Source organism: Molossus molossus, unplaced genomic scaffold (genome assembly GCF_014108415.1).
Source record: "Molossus molossus isolate mMolMol1 unplaced genomic scaffold, mMolMol1.p scaffold_m16_p_3, whole genome shotgun sequence".
NCBI lineage: Eukaryota > Metazoa > Chordata > Mammalia > Chiroptera > Molossidae > Molossus > Molossus molossus.
In genome coordinates, this window is record NW_023425366.1 from 54474245 (window position 1) to 54499841 (window position 25597).

The 25597-nt window shown below is 39.1% G+C and overlaps 1 protein-coding gene across 4 annotated transcripts in view; it reads right to left on the minus strand.

Annotated features, from left to right (window-relative positions):
• MTX3 (metaxin 3) overlaps positions 1-25336 on the minus strand; it is a 760898-nt gene extending 735562 nt beyond the window's left edge. Inside the window, exons 1-10 of one of the 4 annotated variants that reach the window (XM_036279110.1) lie at positions 25253-25336; positions 24690-24759; positions 24239-24315; positions 21871-21963; positions 21173-21355; positions 20976-21052; positions 20319-20476; positions 19834-19930; positions 18963-19051; positions 15627-15653 (exon numbers count right to left, since the gene is read on the minus strand). In XM_036279110.1, the coding sequence (XP_036135003.1) occupies positions 19902-19930; positions 20319-20476; positions 20976-21052; positions 21173-21355; positions 21871-21963; positions 24239-24315; positions 24690-24759; positions 25253-25333 (768 nt within the window). In that variant the 5' untranslated portion in view covers positions 25334-25336 and the 3' untranslated portion in view covers positions 15627-15653; positions 18963-19051; positions 19834-19901. Of the gene's footprint in view, positions 1-15518; positions 15654-18962; positions 19052-19610; positions 19931-20318; positions 20477-20975; positions 21053-21172; positions 21356-21870; positions 21964-24238; positions 24316-24689; positions 24760-25252 lie in introns of those variants that run through there. The other 3 variants (XM_036279109.1, XM_036279112.1, XM_036279111.1) reach the window with 3 other exon arrangements.
• Between the last annotated feature and the right edge of the window lie 261 nt (positions 25337-25597).

The window sequence follows — 25597 nt, forward strand, 5'->3', positions numbered from 1 at the left end:
GACACACTGCAACCGAGGTATGTGCCCTTAGTGGGAACCGAACCCGGGTCTCTCTGGACTGCTCTAACCGCTGAGCCAAACCGGCCAGGCATAATTATCAATTATTAAATTTACTATGAAAGAAAAGAATAGGGTGATATGAGAAAATAATTGAGGGGAATGTGGTCATGGAAGGCTTCTCAGAAAAAAAATTACATTTAAGCTAAGACCTGGCTTCTTTGGGGAAAATGATGGAGGGGGCTGAGTTGAGGAAGGTAGGTGGGGATAAGAGTAGAATTGTGGGGGTGACCTCAAGGAATTATTATGGCAGTCTCAGCAAAAGGCTAGAGTTGTGGCAACTGTGATAGAAAGAAGTAGATGGATTCAGGACATTTTTGGAGATGGAACTGTTTGCATTTCTGATAAGCTGGATGTCAGGGTGAATCAGAGGAAGATGCCAAGAATAACAGGTGGTGTAGAGGTTAAGCACGTGAACTCTGATGCTAGGTCATCTGCGTTTAAATCCTAGTTCCATCATGTTAGCTGCGTAACCTTGGGCAAATTACTTAATCTCTCTGTGCCTTCCTGACCTGATAACAATAATAGATGCTCCCTTACAGATTTGTTTAAAAAGATTAGACCGGTTATTATATGTAAAACATTTCAGACATTGCCTGGCATATTAGTAGGTTTCCTTACAAACTGAGATAGAGGTACATTTTCTAGACTGCAGGTCTCTGACTTTAGCACTGGAGTAGTGCAGGTGACATATATTGAGAAAGACCAGCAGAGAAAGAGATTTTGGCAGAGTGAAGATCAGAATTCAGCTTTAGATACAAGTTTGGGATTGTTGCAGACTTTTTGGACATCTTTGGATGGGAGTCTGATCATAGATGAGATCCCTGGGCTGGAGGTGTCAGGCTGAGAGTTCAAAAGATAGGCAATATTTATATATTTTTACTTTGTAAAAAATTTTTGGTTAATCCTCACCCAAGGATATATTTTTTTTCTGAATGGGAGAGAGGAGAGATGGAGAGAGAAACATCGATGTGAGAGAGACACATCGATTGGTTGCCTCTCACACGACCCTGACTAGGGCTGGGAATCAAACCTGCAAACCAGGTATGTGCCCTTGACCAGGAATTGAACCCAAGAACTTTCAGTCCATGGGCTGATGCTCTCTCTAACCACTGAGCCAAACTGGCCAGGGCTAGATAGGCAATATTTAAAGACCTGGAATAAAAAAGACAAACAAAGGAAAGTGTATGAAGTGAGTAAGACGGAGTAACAGGGCCAAGGACTGAGCCTGACACTTCTCACAGCTGAGTAGAGAGGAACCCAACAGATGATTTATGCTTTATGCACATTTCTATCATGCACGCACATCAGACCGGCAGAAGCAGAAACATAAGGAATACCGAAACAAAGGCCCTCCCTTCCTTCTCTGCTTAATGGCGCCGAAAAATCTAACTCTCGGTTTAGTCTGTTTATTTATTTATTTACTTATTGTTTAGCCTTGTTCAATTGTTTTTGTGTCTTCTTGTATTACTCACTGGAGCCTCTTCATTCAAAGATTTAACATAAAGTAAGAGGCATTTGAAGATTTAGGTACTTTTGGTGGCTGGATCTTGAAGGCAGTGGTGAGACAGAAGGCAGGGCGTAGTTAAATTGAACCAGATGATGAAATGCCTTATAAGCCGTGTTAAGGAGCTGAGACTTGATAACGAAGAGCCGTTAAAAGGTATTAAATAAGAGTGAATCATGATCATTTTGCATTTTAGAAAGATTACTCTTGAACAGAGTGGAGAATGGTTTGGAAAGGAAAAACCAGAAACTGCAACCCTGGATGGAAAAGGCCATGGGGGAATAGAGCCCTTCAGATTGGAGTGATGACCGCAGTGAGGAACAGATGGGACTACGTGTGATTGAGGAGATAGGGAGGGTAACAGAGAAGATGACACCCAGGCCTCTGGTTTGTTTTTAGACTAGTCTGTGCCTTTAAACATTTTCCCAAACACGTACTGATGCTTTACACAGCATCCTCAATGTTTTCTGTGGCGATAACCCTTTAATTTTCAAATATGTTCACATTCTGTCCCCTGATGAATGCCTACCGTCATTAAGTAGCTCAAATAGAAAATAAACAGCCCGGGCCGGTTTGGCTCAGCGGTTAGAGCGTTGGCCTGCGGTCTGGAGAGACCCGGATTCGGTTCCCGCTAAGGGCACGTACCTGGGTTGCAGTTTGTCCCCGGCCCTGGTTGGGTTGTGTGGGTGGCGACCACTCGATGTGTCCCTTTCACATCGATGTTTCTCTCTCTCTCTCTCTCTCCCTCCCACTCTATCTGAACAAAATATTGAAAAATGTCCTCGGGTGAGGATAAAAAAATAAAGAAAGAAAGAAAATAAACATGCAGATTGACTTCATTTGGGCTCAGTTCTGGCCTGGGTAGAGGAAACAAATTCTATTACTTAAACCACAGAGGCTGAAATCCTCCAAAGAAGAAAATACTCCAGTGATTGACTTGGTCTCTGCATCATTTGGCTTAACTAACTATAAAAGTGTTAATCTGCTACTCTTATTTACAAAAGAAAATAATTTAGCTCATCGTTATGAGAAAAAGCCCATGTTTCAAATAGCAATATTTTTGTAATAAATAAGTCATTTGACAAATTCTGTTAAATCCATTCAGAGCTCTTTTAATGGGGAAGATTTTCTAATTACCTAGCCTAGTACTGCTGGCTGCATGCTGACTTGATTTGCAGCCATACATAAATATACATAAACAAATAGAGGGCTGGGAGCTCAGGGACCCAGGGGAAGGCATTTTTACTTCCAGGTATCTTTCCCAGCTCTGCCATGCTGTTTACAATTATCCTACTCATCATTCTTTTCTTCTCACACTTCCCAATCCTCTCCTCCTAGTTTCTTGTAAATCTATTCCTGTATAGCATCCCATTGAAACTGCTCATCAAGATCACAGATGACCCCTATTTCGCTGAAGTAAATGGTCAAGTCTCAGTCCCTGTCTTACATGACCCATCAGCTCTATTCACTGCAGTCAATCACTCCCTCTCTTGAAACACATTCTTCACGTGGACTCAAGAACACTATATTCTTTTGATTTTCCTCCTACCTCATTGCTGCTTCTCTCTCAGATCTCTTCCTATTCAGTGTCACTGGGCTCATTTCTTAGTTTTCTTCTCTTCTCTATGACTTAAATCCTCGATGATCTCATTCTACCTCATGGTTTTAAATAAAATTTTTATCCTCATGACTCTTCAATGTGTATCTCCAAATTTGTATCTCCTGAACTCCAGACTCATATCTACTGAAATGCTTACTCAACACCTCCACTTGGATGTTTCAGACATTACAAACTCAACCTGTCAAAAACAGAACTCCTAATTTCCTCTCAAAAGCTACTCTACTCTGTCTTCCCTGTCTCAGTTGATAAAAACTTATCCATCCAGTGTTCATGTCAAAAATCTTAAAGTCACCCTTGACTTTTCTCTTTCTCTCACAACCCACATCTAATCAGTCAAGAAATCTTGTTGATAGTAACTGCAGAATATATCCAGAATCCAATCCTTCTCACCACTTCTAATCCATCTGAACCACCCCAATCTCTTAGCTAGGGTAACATAATCACAACTTGTCTTTCTGCTTATACCCTATCCTTAGCACCATAGCTCAAGTAATCTCTTCTTTTTCATTTTTATTGTTGAGGATATTATGGATGTCCCCCCTTTTATCCCTTGCCCCAACACCTGGTTCCCACCTCACCCCAGACTTTCACCACCCTATTGTCTGTGTCCATGGGCAATGTATATATGCATGTAAATTCTTTGATTAATCTCTTCCTACCCCTTCTCCCCCCTTCCCTCTGAGATCTGTCAGTCAGTTCCATGTATCCATGCCTCAGATTCTATTTTATTCATCAGGGTTTTTTTGTTGTTGTTGTTGATTAGATTCCCCATATAAGTGAGATCATGTGATATTTGACCTTCTCTGACTGGCTTATTTCACTTAGCATAATCATCTTCAGGTCCCTCCATGCTGTCTCAAAGGGTGATAGATCGTTCTTTTTTACAGCTGTGTAGTATTCTGCTGAGTAAATGTACCACAGCTTTTTTATTCATTCATCTACTGATGGGCACTTGGGCTTTTCCAGATCTTAGCTATTGTCAAGTAATCCTTTTAAAAAGTAGTAGTGATATCTTTTTACTCAAAACCTTGAAATGGCTCTGAGTAAAAGCCAAAGGCTTGCAAATGCCGATAAGTTCTTATCTGGTCTACTCCTAGCCCTTAGTTCACTGACCTCATCTTTTTTACTTTCCTCTTTGCTCATTCTTCTCCAGAGACCTTGGCCTCCTTGCTGTTTCTCAGGCATGCCAGACAAGCCATACCGTAAGACCACTGCTCTACCTGTACCCTATGCCTAGAAGACTTTTTTTCCAGGTATCTGCAAGGCCAACCCATCACTTCTAAGTCTTTGTTCAAATGTCATCTTCACAACAAAGTCTACTCTGCCAATATTTAATGCTGTCACTTGCCACCAACCCCAGCAAAGGGCTGGGATAGGAGCTCTGTGTTACGAGGTTAACATGAGGGCACTGGAAGAGGGAGAAGGGCATGGGTGGAAGGAATGGACCACCTCATGGGCAGCCATTGTGAGACATGCATCTTATCTTGGCTTAGGCTGGACTCCTGTGTTAACTCACCAAAAGTTTTATGGGGCTGCCATAGTGCTGCTGGATAGCCTGGGGGGAGCTGCTCCAAGATTCTTGGAAACACCCCCTGAATGAGAAGTGCTCATGTAGAAATGTGGTGAATGATCTGTCCCACTAGAGCTTTCCTGGAGATTCCAGGCCACTTCCCCAGCGCTCTCTACACTGGTAACACTCGACAACCATTTGGATCAACTAGGAGGCTGAGCTCTTGTTTCATTAAGTACTGGGCTCTTGTGCAAAATGAATCCTCAAAAACTCTGTTTCTTACACAGCACTGAATTTAACCTTGGTCAGAAAGAAACCAACAGGGAAAATCCCAAGTCATAGTAGTGGGCACGTAGTAGGCATTCGATACCATTAGTTCCTGCTTCCTACCTCTCTTGTTCTCTTGTTCTCCTCTGCTACCCCTGCCCCGCCACCAACCTCCTTTGAGATGACTATGTTCCATGTTTGTCTCTTTCATTGTGTATCTGTATTTCTCCTTATTTGGCCCCAGATGTCAGATTGGCTTGCATTACCCCAGGATGAATCATTTGATTTCCTGTCCATGTTCCTAACCTTTCCAGCTCCTCTTGTATCATTTCTCAGTCATTCCTGCTGTTTACAATACCTCTCAATTTAAAGCCATCTGCAGATCTCATTAACGAACCCCTCACTCCTCTCCCCCACCATCACAGGACGTGTTGAATAACACAAGACCTAACATCCATTCTCTTCCTTCCATTTGAGGCACCAAAGCCCTAAATTACTTTAACTTATTACCACTTTTTAATATGACCTAATTATACATTTGCTCCTAGTCTCTGCAAACCTAATATGTGAAAATCAGGATTAATCATTTTATAAACTGTTATTCACTTTACAAAAAAATTAATACATTTAACTAGTCACATTTCCCGGTATCCTTACTCTTTACCAAAAAAAAAAAGCACTCAACTTTTCAAGGCTTATTAGAGCCTTGACCATAGGCATTTAATGTCCTTTAGCCACTTCAGTTTATAAGACATTGTTTCTTAGTCAAGTTTTGAGAATAAAACTTAAATTCTTCTATTTTAATAGTGAGCTTCTGAGGAACCCACCACTTTTCTCACTGCTGATTCACTGGATCTTGGCTTCAACTTTTCTCCCTCCTTTGCCTAATATACTCATAATGTTTTCAAATCCTATCTAGTCTTCCTTCCTCAAGAACTTCTGAAACCTTTCTATGTTCCAGCACTGTGCTAGGTGCGGGGTTATGACAGTCTCCGTCTGCTGTGAGGGTCTCCGTCCAGGAGGCACGAGGGAAGCCGCACGCTGGCTCCTGCCGTCTGCTGGGTCTGCGGTGCGTCGGCCCGTTCAGACCACGCGGAAGCCCCATCTTACAGCCAAGAGAACAGAGCTTCAGAGAAGTCCAGTGATTTGTCTTCTGTGTAGAAGATGAACAGACAAGTCACAGAAATACAAAAGGACAACAGACATACAGGGAAATGTATTCAACCTTATGATCAAAGAAATGCATATTAAAGAAATAAAAATACAATTTTTTAATGTCCATCACAAGAGAATGAAATAAACAATGCTACATTCATACAATTAAATTACACATAGACTTCAAAATTATATAGAATATGTAATAACCTACAAGATTTTCTGAACGCTAAGTGATAAACTATTAAAGGATAGCACACACCACGGGATTACAATATATATGAAGTTGTCAGTGTGTGTGAGTATAGAAAAGAAAAGACTGGAAGCACAGACACCAGTGTGTTACCAGGGGTTATTCGTAAGAGGTGAAATGGAGCTGTTTCTATTAGTATCTTCTAAGTTATACTAATTTAAAAAAACCAAACAGATAAAAATGTTCATTCATTCATATTCAGTTATTCCACTGCATTGCAATAAACAGTAATGCAAACTGAGAAGCAAGGAACTTATTCAAAATCTCCATTTTGGTATCTTGTTTACGCCTGGCTTTCTCCTCTAAATCCACTGTCTTTCTTTATCCCATCCTTCATCCCCATGACTCCAATTCTATCATATCCAGAGTTCCTTTCTCTTTAGTTCTTTTTCCTCTTAATGTGTATACCTGCTATACTCCTTCTCACCTTTCTCTACGCTATTTTAGCAGTAGTCGCCCTGTGAATTAGTTGTTATATGTAATATAAAATGTCAAACATGTTCATTAGATAGATAAAAAAAGAAATTTCCCCCCTGATGGAAAAACTGGGACAACCCATATCAGAATAGGCACAATCTGACAGTCTTCAAATAAGTCAGTTTGCTTCTTGCATTTAAAATAAAACTGAAATCTGCTTGGTCTTAACTGTGATGATTTGGAAAGTGTCATACTTTCTTCTACACAAAAAGATTTAACTTTTTCAAAATGGGAATTCTTAAAAGGGCCACCTTTTCCAAACTAGGATCTGAGGAACCAATCCTTAATTGTATTTCTAAATGTTAGTATTTTCCTATTCTTTTCACTCGCTTACTCAAAAAGTGGCATAATTATCATAGCCTCTCCCCCACTGGGAAGAGCACTTCCGAGCCTTGAGTTGGCTGGTAAAAATTAGGAGTAGCTTTGATGATGCACAGCTGTCTTCATTTCTTAATCACACAAGTCTAAGGCATTCCAGGAGGCTGACTAATGTACCTGGAGAACAGACCAGTTTCTCATTCTTTCTCTTGAAGTCTTGTCAGATAGATCAAGAAGGGACTAGTGTCTCCTTTGCTCCACAACTAGAACTTTATTACAAGACGATATAGACTGTGGCAGACTCTTGCATTTCCCCACCACCACTTCCTTCTTGTTCTCATATCCAATTGCCTCAAACATATGAGCCACACTCAGTGACCTCACTGGTTCCCTTGATCTCAGGCTTTTTCCTACGGAGATTCTTCTAGGACAAGATCCCAAAATGGCATAACTTAAGTTTTCCTACTAATAGCTGCTATTAGTGGCAAAGGAAAAACACAGCACTGTTTATCTTGTAGCCTACCATCCTCTGAAGGGCACTGTATTAAATAGTTATCCAGGAGCCCGGCCGGTGTGGCTCAGTGGTTGAGCGTCGACCCATGCACCAAGAGGTCACCAGTTCGATTCCTGGTCAGGACACATGCCCAAGTTCTGGGCCAAATCCCCAGTGGGAGACAAGCAGAAGGCGGCCAATCAAAGTTCTCTCTCATCAATGTTTCTCTCTCCCTCCCCCTCTCCCTTCTTCTAAAATTAAAAAAAAAAAAAAAAGTTATCCAGGAGTTTCTGAGCACCCAAAACAGTCCCAGACCAAAGTCAAGCCTCTGAACTGGGCAATTAAAAACCCAAGTTTCTGAAGTTCTTTGTTGTATGGTTCATCGGCTTTTGACTCCAAACAGTTGTCTTTCCTCAAAAGAATTCCACTATTCCATGACACTATTCTTTCCTGCTCTCATGCTGAAGATTAGTGATCATCATCAACCACCTCTATCCACCCAAAACCTTTCATCTGGAACCCAAAGTTCGATTAAGATTTGTGTTCTTTGGGGAAAGCTGGCTTCTCACGTGAAAAAAGACTTACATACCTGAACAGGTCTACTTGGAAGACTGATGCATTTTACTATATGTACATGATACTTCAATTTAATAAAATAAACTCCAACAAAGATACTTATCCTTTCAGGAAACCTGCCCCTACTTGACTAACAGCTCTGACAGGGTTCTCTATACCCATATCCTACCAAAAAAAAAGAAAAAAGAAAAAGCAGGAAAAAAACATATCTTCCCCACTAACTAAAGTTACACTGTTTTTCTCAGTGTATGTCTTCCATTCAATTACATGGAGCATTGCTGGACTATCTAGGTGGACAAAAGGCAAACTTTTAAAAAAAACTATACAGCCAAAAGGATGAAATAACTGTAACCCTGAGAAGTTGGGTGAGTTGTCTGAGATCATACACATACCAGTGGCCTAGGGAGCAGGCTTCTAACCTCCCTTGGCACCGGGTGGAGAGAACACAAGTGATCTCAATGCATCATTGAAAGAATAAACATTTTGAAAAGAACAATCCCCTATCTAGCTCAATCCCTACACTGAGTTACTGTTTTCAATCACCCAAAAATTCACCTCAAGGAATAAAGAACATCAACTCAGGATTTAATAAACATCCAGGCAATTTGAGATTTTATTGTTAAAACAGCTATTTTGACATCATATCCAGTTTCTCATTTATCAGAATAAATTCTCTACAACATTACCATCATCACCACTTCTGGGTATTTACACAGAGTCTCTGAGTAAAATATATCCACATTGGACAAAGCTAGAATATTAGAATTATGACCAAAATTGCTTATTTTAAGACTGTTTATAACAAAACTATAGTATTTGTACACTAGAACTGATGTTTAAAATGTTTACCATTCAAAGACAGGCTTGGTGGAACAAAGCCAGTAATGTGTACACATATATTTCTTATTTATCTTCTTTGCTGTCTATCTTCCAGAAAGCTAACATTACATTCCAAACACCTCAAATTTCCACTTCAAGATAAACAGAAAAAATGGAAAGACACTATTTCTTATTTTACAAAATAAGACATAAAGTCAAAAGAGAAATAAAGCTCATCTTTATGCAATTAACATAAAAGCTTGAGTACACCCTTCCTCTGCCAAAAAACAACGATGCTAGTATTGCAAGAGGAGGAGCCAGCAGTGCCAAGAACGAATGACCAGCACTACCTTCTCTGAGTATATGACTGCTGAGGACTGGTGCCAACTCTGGCAAGTCATTTTTCCCAATTTCCAAGGACTGGGGCTATATAAACTCCATGATTAAAAGGCATTTTTCTGACTTTGCATGAAGAACACTGAAAATCAAAACAAAGGTTCACATGGCTAGATGTTCCCTATTACACAACTCAAACCCAAAGGCAAGTTTTCCATCAAATGCACGGCGTTCCATATCTGCAACTGCACACGCTGCAGAAGACAAGCAAAAGCATCCTTGTGTCTGATTAGTAATCTGGTTTTATACCGCAAATGAAATCAAACATACTTAGTCCTCTGAAATTTAGAGGCTAGTGAGGTTTAAACTTTTGGGGATATAGAAACTGCTGAGAGCCTGGCCAGCGTGGCTCAGTGGTTATAGGTTGACCCATGCACCAAGAGCTCACCAGTTCGATTCCCGGTCAGGACACATGCCCAGGCTGTGGGCCCATCCCCAGTGGGGGGCATGCAAGAGGTAGCCAATTGATGTTCTCTTTCATTGATGTTTCCATGTCGTTCTCCCTCCCCCTTCCTCTCTCTAAAAATCAATAAAGAAAAAAAATTTTTTTAACGGCTGAGAATTTATTTATTTTTTATCCTTACCCAAGGACATTTTTGCATTTATCTTCAGATAAAGTGGGAGGGAGTGAGGGAGGAAGAGAGAGAGAGAAACATCAATGCGAGAGAGACACACCGAGTGGCTGCCACCCACATGACCCCAACCGGGGCTGAGGACAAACTGCAACCAAGGCACGTGCCCTTAGCAGGACCCAAACCCAGGACTCTGGTCCATGGGCCGACACTCTAACCGCTGAGCCAAACCGGCCAGGGCAAAAACAGCTGAGAATTTAATGAAAACTATAAACACTCACACTAGAAAATGCACACAAAAATACGATCCTTATGTAGACCATGTCTTCAGGAATGTCTATCAGAACTTGAAAATATTAACCTTTCTTTGCTTTGTCCCTAAAGCAACTGTAAACTTTCTAGGACACTATACATGTGTGTGCGCGTGTGTGTAATAACCAGTTTGTGTGTGTGTGTGTGTGTGTGTGTAATAACCAGCGTATATGTGTGTGTGTAATAACCAGCGTGTGTGTAATAACCAGCGTGTATGTGTGTGTGTGTAATAACCAGCGTGTGTAATAACCAGCGTGTGTGTGTGTGTAATAACCAGCATGTGTGTGTAATAACCAGCGTGTGACTTTAGTGCTATAAATACGTATTGCCTTTTTGGCACTTTCAAAGCACAGCCAAAATCAGTTTGGAAGAATTCCAAGTTGGTTCCCTCTGTCTCTTAGATGCCTACAAACTGGTCAGTTCTCTGAAACCACCAGTTCACAAGCTGACTGGATGCTAAGGAAAGGGGCTCAACTAACCAGGGGCCTCACACGTGCCTGCCTCACCAACCTAGCGTGGCAACTCTAGGGAAGAATTTCCCAAAGTGTATTTCTCAGAACATGCATCTCACAAAACACATACTTAAAAAAATCCAGATAAAAATAAATCAGGGAAATGGTGTGTGAAATACAGGTCCTTTTTGGAGATTGAAACCACATAATAGCATATCAAAGGTTCTGAAAAGCCTGCAGTAACTTAACTTTGTCTAACCAAACACTTTCCAAATTTATTTTACTCCACTCATATAATAATGATATATTCTGCCAAAATACACCTTTAGGAACTACTCCAAGGAACTAAAAGATGTGTTTTGTTTTATTTTAATCTTACAGTATAATTTCAAATTAATAATGAAGATACAAAAAGACTTGTTTTCCATAAAGAAACTACTTTGTTTTCTCTGTATATGCTACCAAAAAATAAAATAAACATTCCCCTCTCTATTTAAAAACATCCAAGTCAGAGTTACCGTTTCTTATGTCATTGTTCAAAAATGTTAATTCTCATCACTGGCCTCTTCATCTGGAACAAATAATTAGTGTATATTTTTGATTCTGAGAATACCTCAATCACAATAGTTTAAGTCTAAGGCAGGTAACCTGGGCTCCTAGCAAACACTTCATCACAACAAGAGTTTTGGGCTAAATTATTTTGCAAACCCTTAAAACATATTTTTAAATTCCATCTTAACAGCTCTATGAAAATCAGCATTTTGAAGATCTAATGAAACTTCAATTAAACCTTTGAGGATAACAGGACTACTGGCCTTTGACTCACGTAACTAACAACAAATTTCCTAACGATCTATTTAAGAAATACGAAAACCCTGAAAAGTAAACGTAAATTCCACAAAGCTGCATAAGAAGAAACAAGGCAGAAGATACAATTCTTAATGCCAACATATAAAAAAGACCATCATCTCAACCCAAACTATACTCTGTGGCTCTGCTCAGGATTTCAATTACATAAATAACCAAACCAAGACAAAGTCAATTACTAAATCCCGGGGAGTGTAAAACAAAAAGCGTGCAGACATGCTACACCTCTTCGTGAAAGCACGGCCCCAGGGCTGGTCTCGTCACACGCGCAGTTAGAGGAACACAGGCAAAGAGCAGGACTACCACCTGGAGACACAGAACTATTCTCAAAAGATTTTATCAAGAGTAAACCCAGGTACCATAGGAAAAAAAAGATACAATTACAAACATAAAATCATAGACATTTTTATATCCTAGAGAAAAGGAGTTTTTGGTTTAGGTTGTTTTCACTTGCTGGTAAGGCAAAACATATCTTTAGATAATCAATTGTTACAAACCTTAGTTGCTTGTTTCTTTAAACTCAAAGATGAAATAAATTATACTTAATATATATTATGTATTTATTCATCTGTAATTGAAAACTGGATACTATCTTTGGAGCATTAAATTTTAAATCATAGTTTATGTAGAGAATGATAAATTTACTCTATTGAATTTACTTTTTAAAACCCTTTACTTCGAAATAATTATAGATTCACAAGTTGCAAAAACAGTCCAGAGAAATCTTGTGTATCCATCACTCAGCTTTTTGTCTTTGCATTTAAAAATTTATAGTTTGGTTTTAAAGGATCAAAAAATATAATAGACCTAGTAAATGTACATTCTTGAAAGAGGCGCTAAGAAAACATACTACTTATTTCAAACTTTTATCATAAGCCTTTAAAAAAATTGGTTTTCTGAGATACTATCATCCTTACCATTTTTTGCCTTGTTTAATGTCTAGTTTTCCATTTTTAGAAGACTTCTGAAAATAACTTAGCTCTGATTGAAATAAGCATCCCCATTCTTTCATATTTATACATCTAGCAATATTAAATAAATAGAAACTACAAATGAAAATAAAAATGCTTTGGAGTTAGTATAAAATCTCCAATCCTTTAGTGCCTCCAAAATAATACAAACATACCTAAGTTGAAATTGTTTTGCTTGTCAATGCCAACTTTGGGGGGGGGGGGGGGCACTGTGAAACTTCAATTAAACCTTTGAAGAAATGACTATCCTCAACATTCTTTACAGTTTCTTTAGTGTTATAAGAATGGTCAGTCTTATGGATGACTACGACAGTTGATGTGGGATCTTTAGCATATGGGAATTTACCTGACCAGTTTTCTAATCCTACACCACAAACAAATATAAACACAAATATAGTCCCTTTTATATTATTCTCCACCATCACCTCCAAAAGAAAGTAGGTCACAGCATTTTGTTTAAGACAGTAGACCATTTATCTCAACAAACTCAAACTTTATACAAACAGCTTATCTTGACAGGCTGATCACACTCTCTGTCCAGTCTGGAAAACTGTTCCATTGCAAGAGCTTCCTACACAAGTGGCATCTCTTCGGTGGTTTGTGCTCAGTGACAGCTTCCTAGCACCTCGCTGGCTTATCCCAAAAAAACTCAACGAAGTAAACCAACATATAAATGTTTACCTATCTACATCACATTTTGCATCTTAGAAGTAGCCTGGAAGCATCACAGCCTATGTAATGTAAGGCTAAAGGCAGTTCAGAGCAGGAATGACCAAAAGGAAATAAACCATATTTACACTCATCTTCTCTACTAAAAAAGGACAAATACTTGTTATTCTAAAAAGACATTTTTTGATTAAATTTTCAACACAGAAAACATTACAGTATTATTATCAGCTAAAGTCTGTGTTTTAAGAACATGATCTTCCACATTCTTATAAAAACTTAAATACATTTTTCTATTCATAGACATTAGCAGTTTTATTGACAGGAAAATTTACATAGCCCAGTATTACCCTTTTACTTGGCCTATGGAGAAACTTAAAATTAAATTTACCATTCAATTTATAATCTGTTAGTGTTAGTATAGCTCTTTCTCCCACAAATTTTTTTATTTTTCCAAAACTAACCTTAATTATCCTGTTTTACATGTGTTTAACAATTGTAAGCCACTTCAAATGCTTTTTGGAATTTTTAATACAAATCATAACTGAAAATGACTAACCCTGACTGAAACATAAACAGATGTCTGGTTAATGTGCTCATCATCCACCTCCAACATACATCAATCCTAGAGGATAATAAAGTCCTCTGCTCACAATTTTCAACATAGAATTTTCATATGGATTTCAGATTGCTGTAGACTAATAGAAGATTAATGCATAATACATGCACACACTCTCTCCCACCTGATCTTATATGAAATTCATTAATTACTTTCCCTAAATGCATCCAAACAGATGAACAAGATTTTGAAGACCACCTTGTTTCTCACCTTCAAGAAGGAATATTTACAATGTCTTAAAGACTCCTGCATAAATAGCTACTGAAATACAGAACAAACTGAAAGGATGCAGGTCAAACACAGCTGAGCTCCACTTAGCTCAAACTAGACGAGTCTTGACTACAAAGCTACTTCCTTAATATGTGGGTTTCTGCAGGACATGATAAGATTTGCTGAGCACCATAGTAATCTTTTAAGACACTATTCAAAAACATAGTCCTATATTTTATAAATCCCAGAAGTGGTTTTAGGACAACAGAAGCACCTCAGCCACTAAAATAAGATTCTATTTTAAGTAAAATTACTTGCACAGCAAATCCTTTAACAGTTCAGCAACCAATAAATAGAAAATATTCTTTAAAATGTACTGCTATTGCCGATGATTCCATTGGATCCTTCAACTGTAAACTACATAAAAAAATAATTAGTTGTCATAAAACTTTTGACCACATGATATGCTTCTTATGAAAGAACACTGGTCTGAGATAAGCATGATGAACTTGAACCAGCACACAGTAGGTACTTCTATTACTCTGCTGGGGGTTCCTTTTGAGTAGTGTCTAAGAATGGGGCAAGTTTCAGTAAGACTGGCATAATAACAATAACCAACACATTCAGTTCTGAAATCAATCCAAGAAAGATATGACTGGAGTTAAAGATATACTATAAATACATAGGTCTAAAGTTGCCACATTCACCCAATAAACTGAAAGAGCCCTTACTAACCTAGATTGAACATGTCAGCAAATACTAATGTAATATTGAAGTGCATATAGTCAGATAAATATTATATATAACCACCCTTAATATGTATATATGGTAATAGCCCCCTAAAAGTTTAGTCTTATGAGAGCGTAATTAAAAAGCACATTCCTCATTGCTTTTTTACAGTTAAATATGGGCTTTTCTATGGAAGTAAGTTGAATATTAGGATAATTTTTTTCCTAATATCTAAAATAGGCATTAAATTTCTAAACAGAAGAAAAAAGGCCTCAGACAAAGAGCCACATATCAGGTATTTATACTGGTCTAAGACCACTAAATTAATAAATTAGCTTGAATAAATTAAGAGTGCACATTCAGAACAGAATTGTAGCTTTTGGTCAGCAATATATGAACCAAAGACAAACATCTGCCAAGATTAGGGCAGGTTTTATACATATATGTACATACATACAGTACACAATGTGTTTTCTTTTCCCCGAAGTTCATGTAGTATTTACTTTGCTGGTATTTAAAGTGCATTGCCAAGCTAAAATACAAGCTTCCTAATTTAAAAAAATAGATGTCATAGAAAGTTTCTCGTTTTAGAGTCTTCCTTATACCTATTAGCGGCATTTTCTTTTTGTCTTTGCCCACTTAGTATAAGAGAGTATGGCAACAATCATGACCTCAGACACAAAGCAGGCTGCCTGTCAGGGTGACAGCCGCTGTAAGGAATCGCTTTCTTCTTCTGCAGGAGTCAATTTAAGTGTTGGCAGTCTCCGAGGAGGAAGTTGAGGGCTTTGGCGAAGATTGTCATCCATCTGTGGAAAGTACAAAAGGTACATCTGACTAATGACTGTGGCACCACTTATGTGGACTACAACCTCCCCATCCAAACTATAGCCTAGAAGAGTACAGAACCATATGTTTCTAGGACTGCCAGAGAAACCTTTCTCTTGCAAATAATCTCTCAAGAATTCTAAATGTCATACCTCAAATACCAGCTGACTCAGTATATGTATAAAAGCAATATGGCTCATCTTTGGTGCCTTCACAAAAGTATAATAACTCGCTCTGGCCGGTTTGGCTCAGCGGTTAGAGCATCGGCCCACGGATCAGAGAGTCCTGGGTTCGGTTCCCGCTAAGGGCATGTACCTCAGTTGCAGTTTGTCCCCAGCCCTGGTTGAGGTCGTGTGGGTGGCAGCCACTCAATGTGTCTGTCTCACATCGATGTTTCTCTCTCTCTCCCTCCGTCTCTCCCTCCCGCTCTATCTGAAGATAAATGTCCTCAGGTGAGGATAAAAAAAAAAAAAAAAAGTATAGTAACTCTACAAAATGAATGTTCTGTTGAACTTAGCCATCACATGACCTGATTTAAGAGGTCTTCTAACAGTAAAAGCAATACTTCTGTTATACTAAGCTCCAGTTTGCAAAGTTTGTTCACATACAATACTTCATTTGATCTTCCCAACACCATGGTGAAGGAGAAAAAAAAAGCAGATGCAATCATTCCCTATTTTACAGATTAGATAAATGAAGCGCAGAATGGCTAAGGAATTTGCATTCAGCTGCAAAGCTAGTATCAGAGGTGAAATTTGAACCCGGGTGTTATTCCAACACTATTATTCTTTCAACTACTTCATTGCCTCAATGAAAATGACCTGTACTCTACTCAAAAAGACCAGCTCTTTCAGAGTGAGAGAATTTAGACCACAGGAAGCTAGGAAAAGAGAAACAAGGATACATTCTTTAGGCCTAATCCAGAGGCATTTCAAACACTGGATCAGTTCTAAGCCTGCTCTAGAGAAACAAAATATGAAACAGCTGAAAATATGTCCAGGAGTTTCAGACTTACCCTAAGGAGAATATTAGCATCCCTGGAATACTAGGAGAGGGATTATTTAGAACTGAGATCTTAGAAAACTCAGAGCACCCTGCAAACAGAGCATAAGACTCAGGTCCTAGTGTTGAGCTCACTGTCAGTTTAACTTCATAAAAAGACTAGAAGGCAGCTGCCATCAAAGATCCAAAACCAACAGAATATAGCATCTTTCTATCCACTTGATATGCATGTTTTTAGTTTTGAATATGTGCATAACAAAACTTTCCCTTATCTTCTCAAGATGCTCTTGTAAAGCAAAGTGGAAATGTTTCAGCAGAAGTACACAGGATTTGTTGGACAGGAAAGAGAATAAAAGATTAACTTTTAATTAGCCAATGAAAAAAAGTATCTCCAGTGAACTACTTGAATCAATTGTGTTAAGGTATCTTTTTTTTTCCTTGCAAAATCTAAGTTCCTGAAACATAACTCTTTTTTTAAAAACTCTAGATGTTCTGTCCAAACAGTGAGCAGTAGCCATTAGAATCTGTTGCTCTAATGTCTTGTAGCAAACAGTAAACCAAACCGAAAAGCAGGTATGAAGGGGTGGGGGCAGTGCTGAGAGAGGGTCAGAAAACATTCATACATTGATGATAACTCAAGATGAAGTATATAAGGTGGTGACAGGGCCTCTGGGTTCCACTTTCTGCATATGTAGGTATCTCATGGGGTTCTGTTCACATGTCTATCATGAATGTGCCATATGTAGAAAATGGGAATGATACTGGACAGCCTTCATCTAGTATGTAAGTGTCTAAAATAGTCTCAGTAATCTTTCCATTATCCATACTTAACATTCAATATACTTCCTCTCATGAGATTTACTGGGTTGGACAAAGAATGAAAACAAACTAACTTTTTATTCAGCTTACCCAAACTTTAGTAATGAACTCTTACAATTTTACTGCTCAGTTTTACTTACTTCTCAAGTTATAACACATGAAATGCAATAAGAGAAACAGAACAGTCATTACAGAGAGTGGCAGTGATACACCTGGCTCCTAGCGCCGCTAGGAATGGATACACAATGTCGTTCATGAGTTAGCTGGCCGGCCGACCGCAGAGCCCATGCTGGAGTCCACTTTCTTTTTTTTTTTTTTATCCTCATCCGAGGACATTTTTCGATATTTTGTTCAGATAGAGTGAGAGGGAGAGAGAGAGAGAGAAACATCGACATGAAAGCGACACATCGAGTGGTTGCCACCCACACGACCCAACCAGGGCCGGGGACAAACTGCAACCAAGGTACATGCCCTTAGCGGGAACCGAACCCGGGTCTCTCCGGACCGCAGTCCGACGCTCTAACCGCTGAGCCAAACCGGCCAGGGCTGGAGTCCACTTTCTAGGGTTCAGATAACATCTCTAACTTTCTTTGCCTGAATGACCTTGGGCAGGTGACATAAGATCCTCAAGAAGTTTCAGTATCCTTATCCGTAAAATGGAGATGATAAAGGACCTATACTCACAGAGCTGTTGTGAGGATTAAACGAGACAAAGCTCCTACAACACAGAACCTCTTACTGCTAGCCAGTGTTATGAGGCTACACTGCCCCATTAGCTTGTGAAAAAATTAAGTATTGTTATTCATTTGTATAAGGAAATAAGCAAGTTTACCAGATACTTGGGAAAATACACAGAACTCTCTTATAGTTTCCCAACTGGAAGCACCCTTGAAATTTCCATTGTTGCCTCTCTTGCCTCCCCAGTTCCTCAATCTCTCTCTCACCAAATGAAAACCCCAAAATGGCAAAACATCCACAGTGATTAAAAAAAAATCGTGGACATTTAAAACAGAAAAGAACAGGAAGGAGAAAATATAAAACAGTTTATGTGGAAGAAAAAAATAAGACATAATACAATTAACAAGAAAGGATAAGCACAGATGCTTCCAATCCCCAAAAATGTTAACCTTCAGAGGCAGAAGCAGACAAGCAAGCAAATTATTTATTTTTTATTTTCATTTTTTTTTTTCAAGCCAAGCTTTTGGGTCTCTCAACTAGAAAAATACTAATTGTGTGGTTAAAGTAAACCCAATACCAATATCAGATCTTAAACCAAAGCTATCAGGGCCACTTCTGGCTTCAAAGTACTATATTATACTATATAACCTTAGTAAATGTATATTTAAACAGGTTTTTTAAAAAAAATTAACCTTTTAAAGGTAAAGGTCATTCATAACCTAAATTACAATATTAACTGCAGAAAGGAAAATACCAAATTACTATTAAAAAATGATTGAAATAAACTTGACCTTTTCAATCAAGTTGGATTCCTTATTTACAAGCTGTGTGAGTTTCTGCAGATTTGCATCTACCGTTTCTTGTCCAGCAGGAGAGATGCCTAAGAAGCCAGGGACAGAAATCAGAAAGACAGGAAATTTTGAAAGCCTTTAAAGCTGTTTAGATTAAAAGAATTTGAGTCTATCCACCCTCCCAAGTGGCCCACCCTCCAAACAAGAAGGCAAAGAGAAAAACCATTCTGGGTTCAATGGCAAACTTAAGTGGGAATGTAATGCCCCAAAACCAAACCATAAACAAAAAGACTAAATGTGTCCACAGCGTAGACACGTAGGCCAAATGAGATGCAGCTAGCCTAAGTAATTAGTAAAAGAGCACAGCAGTCCTCATTTTCTTCTCAAATTTAAGTCGTGCCTTTCCCACACCCATTCCAAATAGGTCTTTAGTTACAACTATTTGCATAGCTTTCTAAGGCAGTGAGTCCCAAATAGGAATCCACCTGACACCCAAAGGGAACTTAAAAAAAAAAAATACAGATTCCTAGGATCTATCCCTAAGAAATTCTAATTTGGTAAATCTGGTAGGACCCAAGATTTTGTATTTGTCCTATAGACAGATCTGCCAACCACTGCTTCAAAGTAACAGAGTTGAATGTTAATTAATTTCATGACTCCCAAACTACTAACTCCTTCCTATATACAAAACACATAACCACCCATAAAAAATAAGCTGTCACTCAGCTAGCTATCCTTATAGCTCCTGTTTCTTAAAAGAATTTCTGTCAACTTCCCCAATACAAATTTAGTATCCCAATCACTTAAGCATAAGGTTTTACACTCCCAACGAATCATATCCTAAATGATAAGTGCCCTCTGTTTACAATACCTCCAGTCTGATGCAATCAGTTTTCAAGTAGTGGAATCATGGGGGTGTACCTCACCAAAATCAATCTGCTACTGATTTCTGTTCACGCAGGAAAATGCTAGAAGCAACATTTAAAGTAATTGCCCATTTGCATTAGGAAATATGCTATCTTAGTAAATACCTCAATAAATACCTGTGGTTTAATCTTTTAGAAGAAAATGACCCACTTCAAAGGGGCAATATTTAAAGAAAAATAAGAAGCAAGAAATGTGTAAAATCTAAAAGAACAGACAAAACACAAATATTCATTTCTCTATTTAAATAAGAACTAACTTATGGAAATAAAAATAAAGTTGGAAAAATCAACTTCTTGAAGCGCTATAAACTAGTATTTAAAGACAATACACAAACTTCTTTAATAAACAATGAATCTTGCTCATACATCTTTAGGAGAATACGCAAATACTCTATAGAAACAAAGATTAGCTGAAGAAGAGCCAGCTTACCTCCAAGACTAAGCCTAAAGTAAGTGTTTAGGATGTCATCACAAAAGCGACACAGGTTGGAAAGCTGTTTCAAATGTTCTTGTAGCTGAACTTTAGGGAAGCGTACTTTATAAAGAGGTGCAAGAAAACCAAACACATAGGCATCCAAGGTAGAAGGCCTAAAAATAAATGCAGGATTTTTTAGAAGCACATAAGAAAATATTAACTTGGGATTATTAAAAAATGTTTTCTCAAATATATTAGTCAATTTTGAAGTATACAATTTAGTCCTTTAAAAGGTTTACTACCCATTTTAGCTTATAGTAATGATGCAAGTAGACTTTTACTTGGTAGTTTTTTTAATACTCTACCCATTTATTCTATTTACAAGAAAACTCAGTTGTAAATTAAGATTCATTTTTACTCACAAGTGTTATACAGGGACTGGGGACATGGTGGGAGTAGTCCTAGAAATTTTCAATCCACAAACGCAGTATATTAAGTCAATGTTAGATTACCACCAACAGAAAGTTTCCCATAGTAAAAAATCCATTAAATGTTTTTTAAGTGAAAAACTCACTAAGGGAGTGGGAAGACAAGAGGACTTGCTTTAAATAATTTGCTCATTGACTATATGCACACAAAACATCAAAATGATTTTTAAGGGAATGTACTCACGTGTCTCCAAAGAAAAACTGAGATGTTCCCAATCTGTTTGACAGAAGATTTAGGCACTCCTTGGCATCTCTGTATATCTAGTAAGGATGACATTACATCTCAGAGGTAGGAAAGATGCTCTTTTTTAGGCAGGTATGTCTAGATAGTTCTTCTCTGCTACCTCCCCTGTCCCTCCTCGGGAGTAATTGTGCCCATACCTGTGCTTCCACTTCTCGGAGGTGGTAGAGGGGAGGCTCTCCTCTGGTCAGGAGAATCCTGGTCAGTGCTCCCTTAGACATTCTCCCAGGAAGGATCAAACTCAAGGGAAAGGGAATTCGTGAAGCAAACCATGGCTTTGTCACAGTAAAGTAATTGTCACTCTCAACCCAGAAAGTGTGAAGCTGCAAAAGAAGCGAAAAAAAGCACCACAAGGATGTTCTTTTATTAAAAGAAAGATCACTCAATCGATGTGCAAGTTTTTCATAAATATCTTTGTGTGAAGGGACTTCATACAAATTTTCCAGTTAGAAACACTGAAAGATTAAACAAGATTCTAAACATGAGTTTTGTGGATTATTATATCCCAAGCACCCAGAACAAGGCCTAGCACATAGTAGTGCTCACTAAATATTTGCTGAATGAATGGATTCCAGTTCACCCAATTCTATACATGGAACAACAAACTCCATCTTCCACAAAGACTTTTTATTTCCAAAATGACATTATCTTTCACTTTATTGTTTTGCACACTGGTTGAATGTCTAATAGAATCCAGTCTCACAAGAACATGAAAGAATCAAGATTAATACATAAATGAAATTTCCTCTCTTAAGCCCTTCTCATTATTCTTCTTCTAAATAGACTAAGTACATTTTCAGTAGATCACTAAAATATTATAATATTCACCAATGCTCACCACTGCAGGAAGAAGCTTCTCTTCAAGAAGAGCAATGTAAGCCAGTGTATCTGCCCCTTGTTTTGCTGATAGTTCATAATCAGCATTATATTTCTATTAAAAAATATAAAATGAAAAATAAACCTCAAAAGTCAAGAGCATTCCAAAACAGTGAAGCTAAATAAATTAGAATTCCTATTATTCTTCCTCAAAAATGGCAAATGTGATATTAAAAGAGTGAAAAAGAAATACAAATTTAATGACAATGTTGCTTAATGCAAATAAAGTTCTTAGCATAGCATCATGCACACAGTAAAGTCAATAACTGTTATTATTTTTCATTCACTACTACTATTTCAGTAATTGTTAATGACCAGTTTAGTACAAACTTATTAAATAGAAGCTATTATTATTTTTGTTACTAGTAAGGAAAAAGTTTTAACTGGTTACATTTTTCCCCCACGAAAAAAGAAAGGAACTATTCTAAATTTTGTTGCCATATTTCTTTAAAAAAAAAAAAGTGGCCCTGGCCACTGTGGCTCTGTTGGAGAGTATACACCAAAAAGTGCCAGGTTCACCCTGGCCGATTTGGCTCAGCGGTTAAAGCACTGGCCCACGGAATGAAGGGTCACAAGTTTGATTCCCATCAAGGGGACACACTTGGGTTGGTTTAGATTAGGAAGGATCCCTGGCCCCAGCTGGGGTCATGTGGGAGGCAACCAATGTGTCTTTCTCACATCGATATTTCTCTCTTTCTCTCCCTCCCTCTCATTTTATCTTAAAAAAAAAAACAAAAACAACAATGGAAAAATATCCTCATGTGAGGATTTAAAAAAAAGTGGCAGGCTCAATTCCCAGTTGGATCCCTGGTGGGGGGTGCCTGCTAGAGGCAGCCAATAGATGTTTCTCTCTCACATCTCCCTCCCCTCCCCCACCCCCTCCCCTTTCTTTCTGTCTGCCTGTCTTTCCTTCCTCCCTCCCTCTTTCTTTCTTTCTTTCTTTCTTTCTTTCTTTCTTTCTTTCTTTCTTTCTTTTCTTTCTCTCTCTCTTTCTTTCTTTTTCTTTTCTCCCTCCCTCCCTCCCTTCCTTCCTTCCATCTTTCTGTCTTTCCTTTCTCTCTCTCTCTTCACTCTAAAAACAAAATCACCAGAAAAAATTTAAAAGTATTAGCAAAACCAATGATAGCTTTTTTTAAAGAAACCAATAACTTTTCCATTTATATAAATCTTTACATGTTTGTACATTTTGAATACATTATAAATATCTTTACATGTTAAAATATCTTGAATACAGTATTTCATAAAACACTTAACTGCAACTATCAATTAAATGGTTTTTTTTGTTGTGTTTTTTTTGGTACGTGGCCCTAGTGGGAACTGAACCTGGGACTCTGGTCCACAGGTCAATGCTCCAACCGCTGAGCCAAACCGTCCTGGGCAGTTAAGTGGTTTTTTTAATCCTCACCAGAGGACATTTTTGCATTTATATTCAGATAGAGCATGAGGATGAGAGGGAGGAAGAGAGAGAAACATCAATGCGAGAGTGACACTTCAACTGGTTGCCACCCCCATAACCCCAACCGGGACTGGGGACAAACTGCAACTGAGGTATGTGCCCTTAGCGGGAACCAAACCTGGGACTCTCTGGTCCGTGGGCCAACGCTCTAACCACTGGGCAAAACTGGCCAGGGCTGTTAAGTGTTTTTTTTTGTTTGTTTTTTTATCCTCATTCAAGGACATCTTTCCATTTCTTGTTCAGGTAGAGTGGGAAGGAGAGACAGGAAGAGAGAGAGAGAGAAACATCTATGTGAAAGGGACACATCAAGTGGCTGCCACCGGCACGACCAACCTGGGCCAGGGACAAACTGCAACCGAGGTACGCGCCCTTAGCGGGAACCGAACCCGGGTCTCTCTGGACCTCAGGCCGACACTCCAACCGCTGAACCAAACCGGCCAGGGCCAGTTAAGTGTTTTTTTAAAAATAAAATAAATAGTTGCTGGGACCTCAGCTGTCATACCTAGCACAAAATGTGTAGGCAGTTTGTAGCTAAACTGACAATCATATCAATAAGTATAAAAGCAAAGATGGCTAAATTAAATTTTCTTATAGCTAAACTTAAATAAAATCCAAGCAAAGTGCATGAAAATATAAATGGACTATACCTCACTTTATGACTTTCAAATCACAGTACAACTCATGATTTAGAGCAATAAGTTCTCAAGTCTCTTCTTATATTAAACCCCAGCTATCTCCAATGTGTACTGACTTGGCAAAAAAGAATTTTTGAAAAATCCACAAACCTTAGTGTGTGTGTGTGTGTGTGTGTGTGTGTGTGTTTAAAGCAACATGCAGGGATCAACAATCTACTTCATCAAAAGGAACCACCCACCTGTTTTCTTAAAAAGTTTAGTATTTTTGCTGGTTGAGAAACAATGCTGTCTTCAGTGGTCAAAATTGGTACATCTCCTATAATAAAAAAACAAAACAGTTTATATACAAGGAAACATTTTTATTTCCTCTTAAGAGACTCCAATACTCTAGAAACTATACCAAATGAACATTTGGAGGGGGGAAATGAATAAGCTCATCTTGGTTTTTTGCAATTTCACAAAAAGCATTTCGAGAGAACATTTTTCATTTCTCATAATTTCCACTGATTTGACTTGCACTTTGAAATATTATTCAGAATGATCAAATCATAAGCAAAACACAGCCAAGGTCATGGTAAAAAGAAACTAAAATCCCAGGGTAGTTATTGGCTATATGCCTCAGTGCTTTGACGTGGGGAGGGGGAGGCCCTTAAAGAAGGCAAGAAGGGGTGTTTAAAGTTTACACTGTACCTCTTGAACCTCTCCAGGTGTTATCTATGACATTGACTTTCAAGGGTGCACCAGAAAATTTGGCGTAAGCCTGAAACAGAGTTTGTAATAAAACATTTTAGACTTGAGTACGTAATGCAAATCTGCAGAGCCGCTTTACTTCACAGCCGGGTTCCCCAAAGACAGAACCGCCTGACACGGGGGCGCGTCCCTTCCCCCGATTTCTAGCGCGGGGAGCACGCGCGCCACTACCCAGCTCTGGGGAACCTTGTTCCCCAAAAGATCTGGGGGATGCGGAGGCGCGTCCCCTGCTTTGTGCTTCCAGTCTACCGCCCAGATAGCTTTGCAAGAATGAGAATAACAACTCGGAGCCACGCGGAACAGCGGTGGGTCTCCCGCCACGCCCCAGTGAGGTCACAGGCCAGGTTGTAACTCAACCGCAGGGAGCCCGGGGCGGTGCAGCGAGCAGCGCCACGCCGGCCTCGGCCCGGCAGGGAACCGCTACGAGCCGCCGGTACCGGCCCGGCCACCTCGCGCCTCTGGCCCCGCCCCTTCTGTCCCCCGGGCCCGAGAGGCGGCCTCACCATCACCACCAAGGACTCGCTGTGCACCGATGGGAGCCCCCAGCCCCCTCCCCAGCAACTGAGCTCCAAGGGGGCCGCCATCTTGCCAGGGCGACCTTTTCTATCCCGGAAGTACTTCTGCCTCTCAATTTCCGGCAGGTGAAAATGAGGGGCGGGGCGAGAGCAGGGTAGGTACCTTTGGCCTCTGGCGAGACGCAGAAGGGACCACAGGTGGGTTAAAAGCACTCTTAAGAGTCAGCTTGGCTGAGGGGTTAGGAGTCCTGGGCCTTAAGTCAGACCCACCAGTCATTCCTCAAATATTTATTGGATACCTAATGTATACCAAACCCTTTGAACCTCACTACC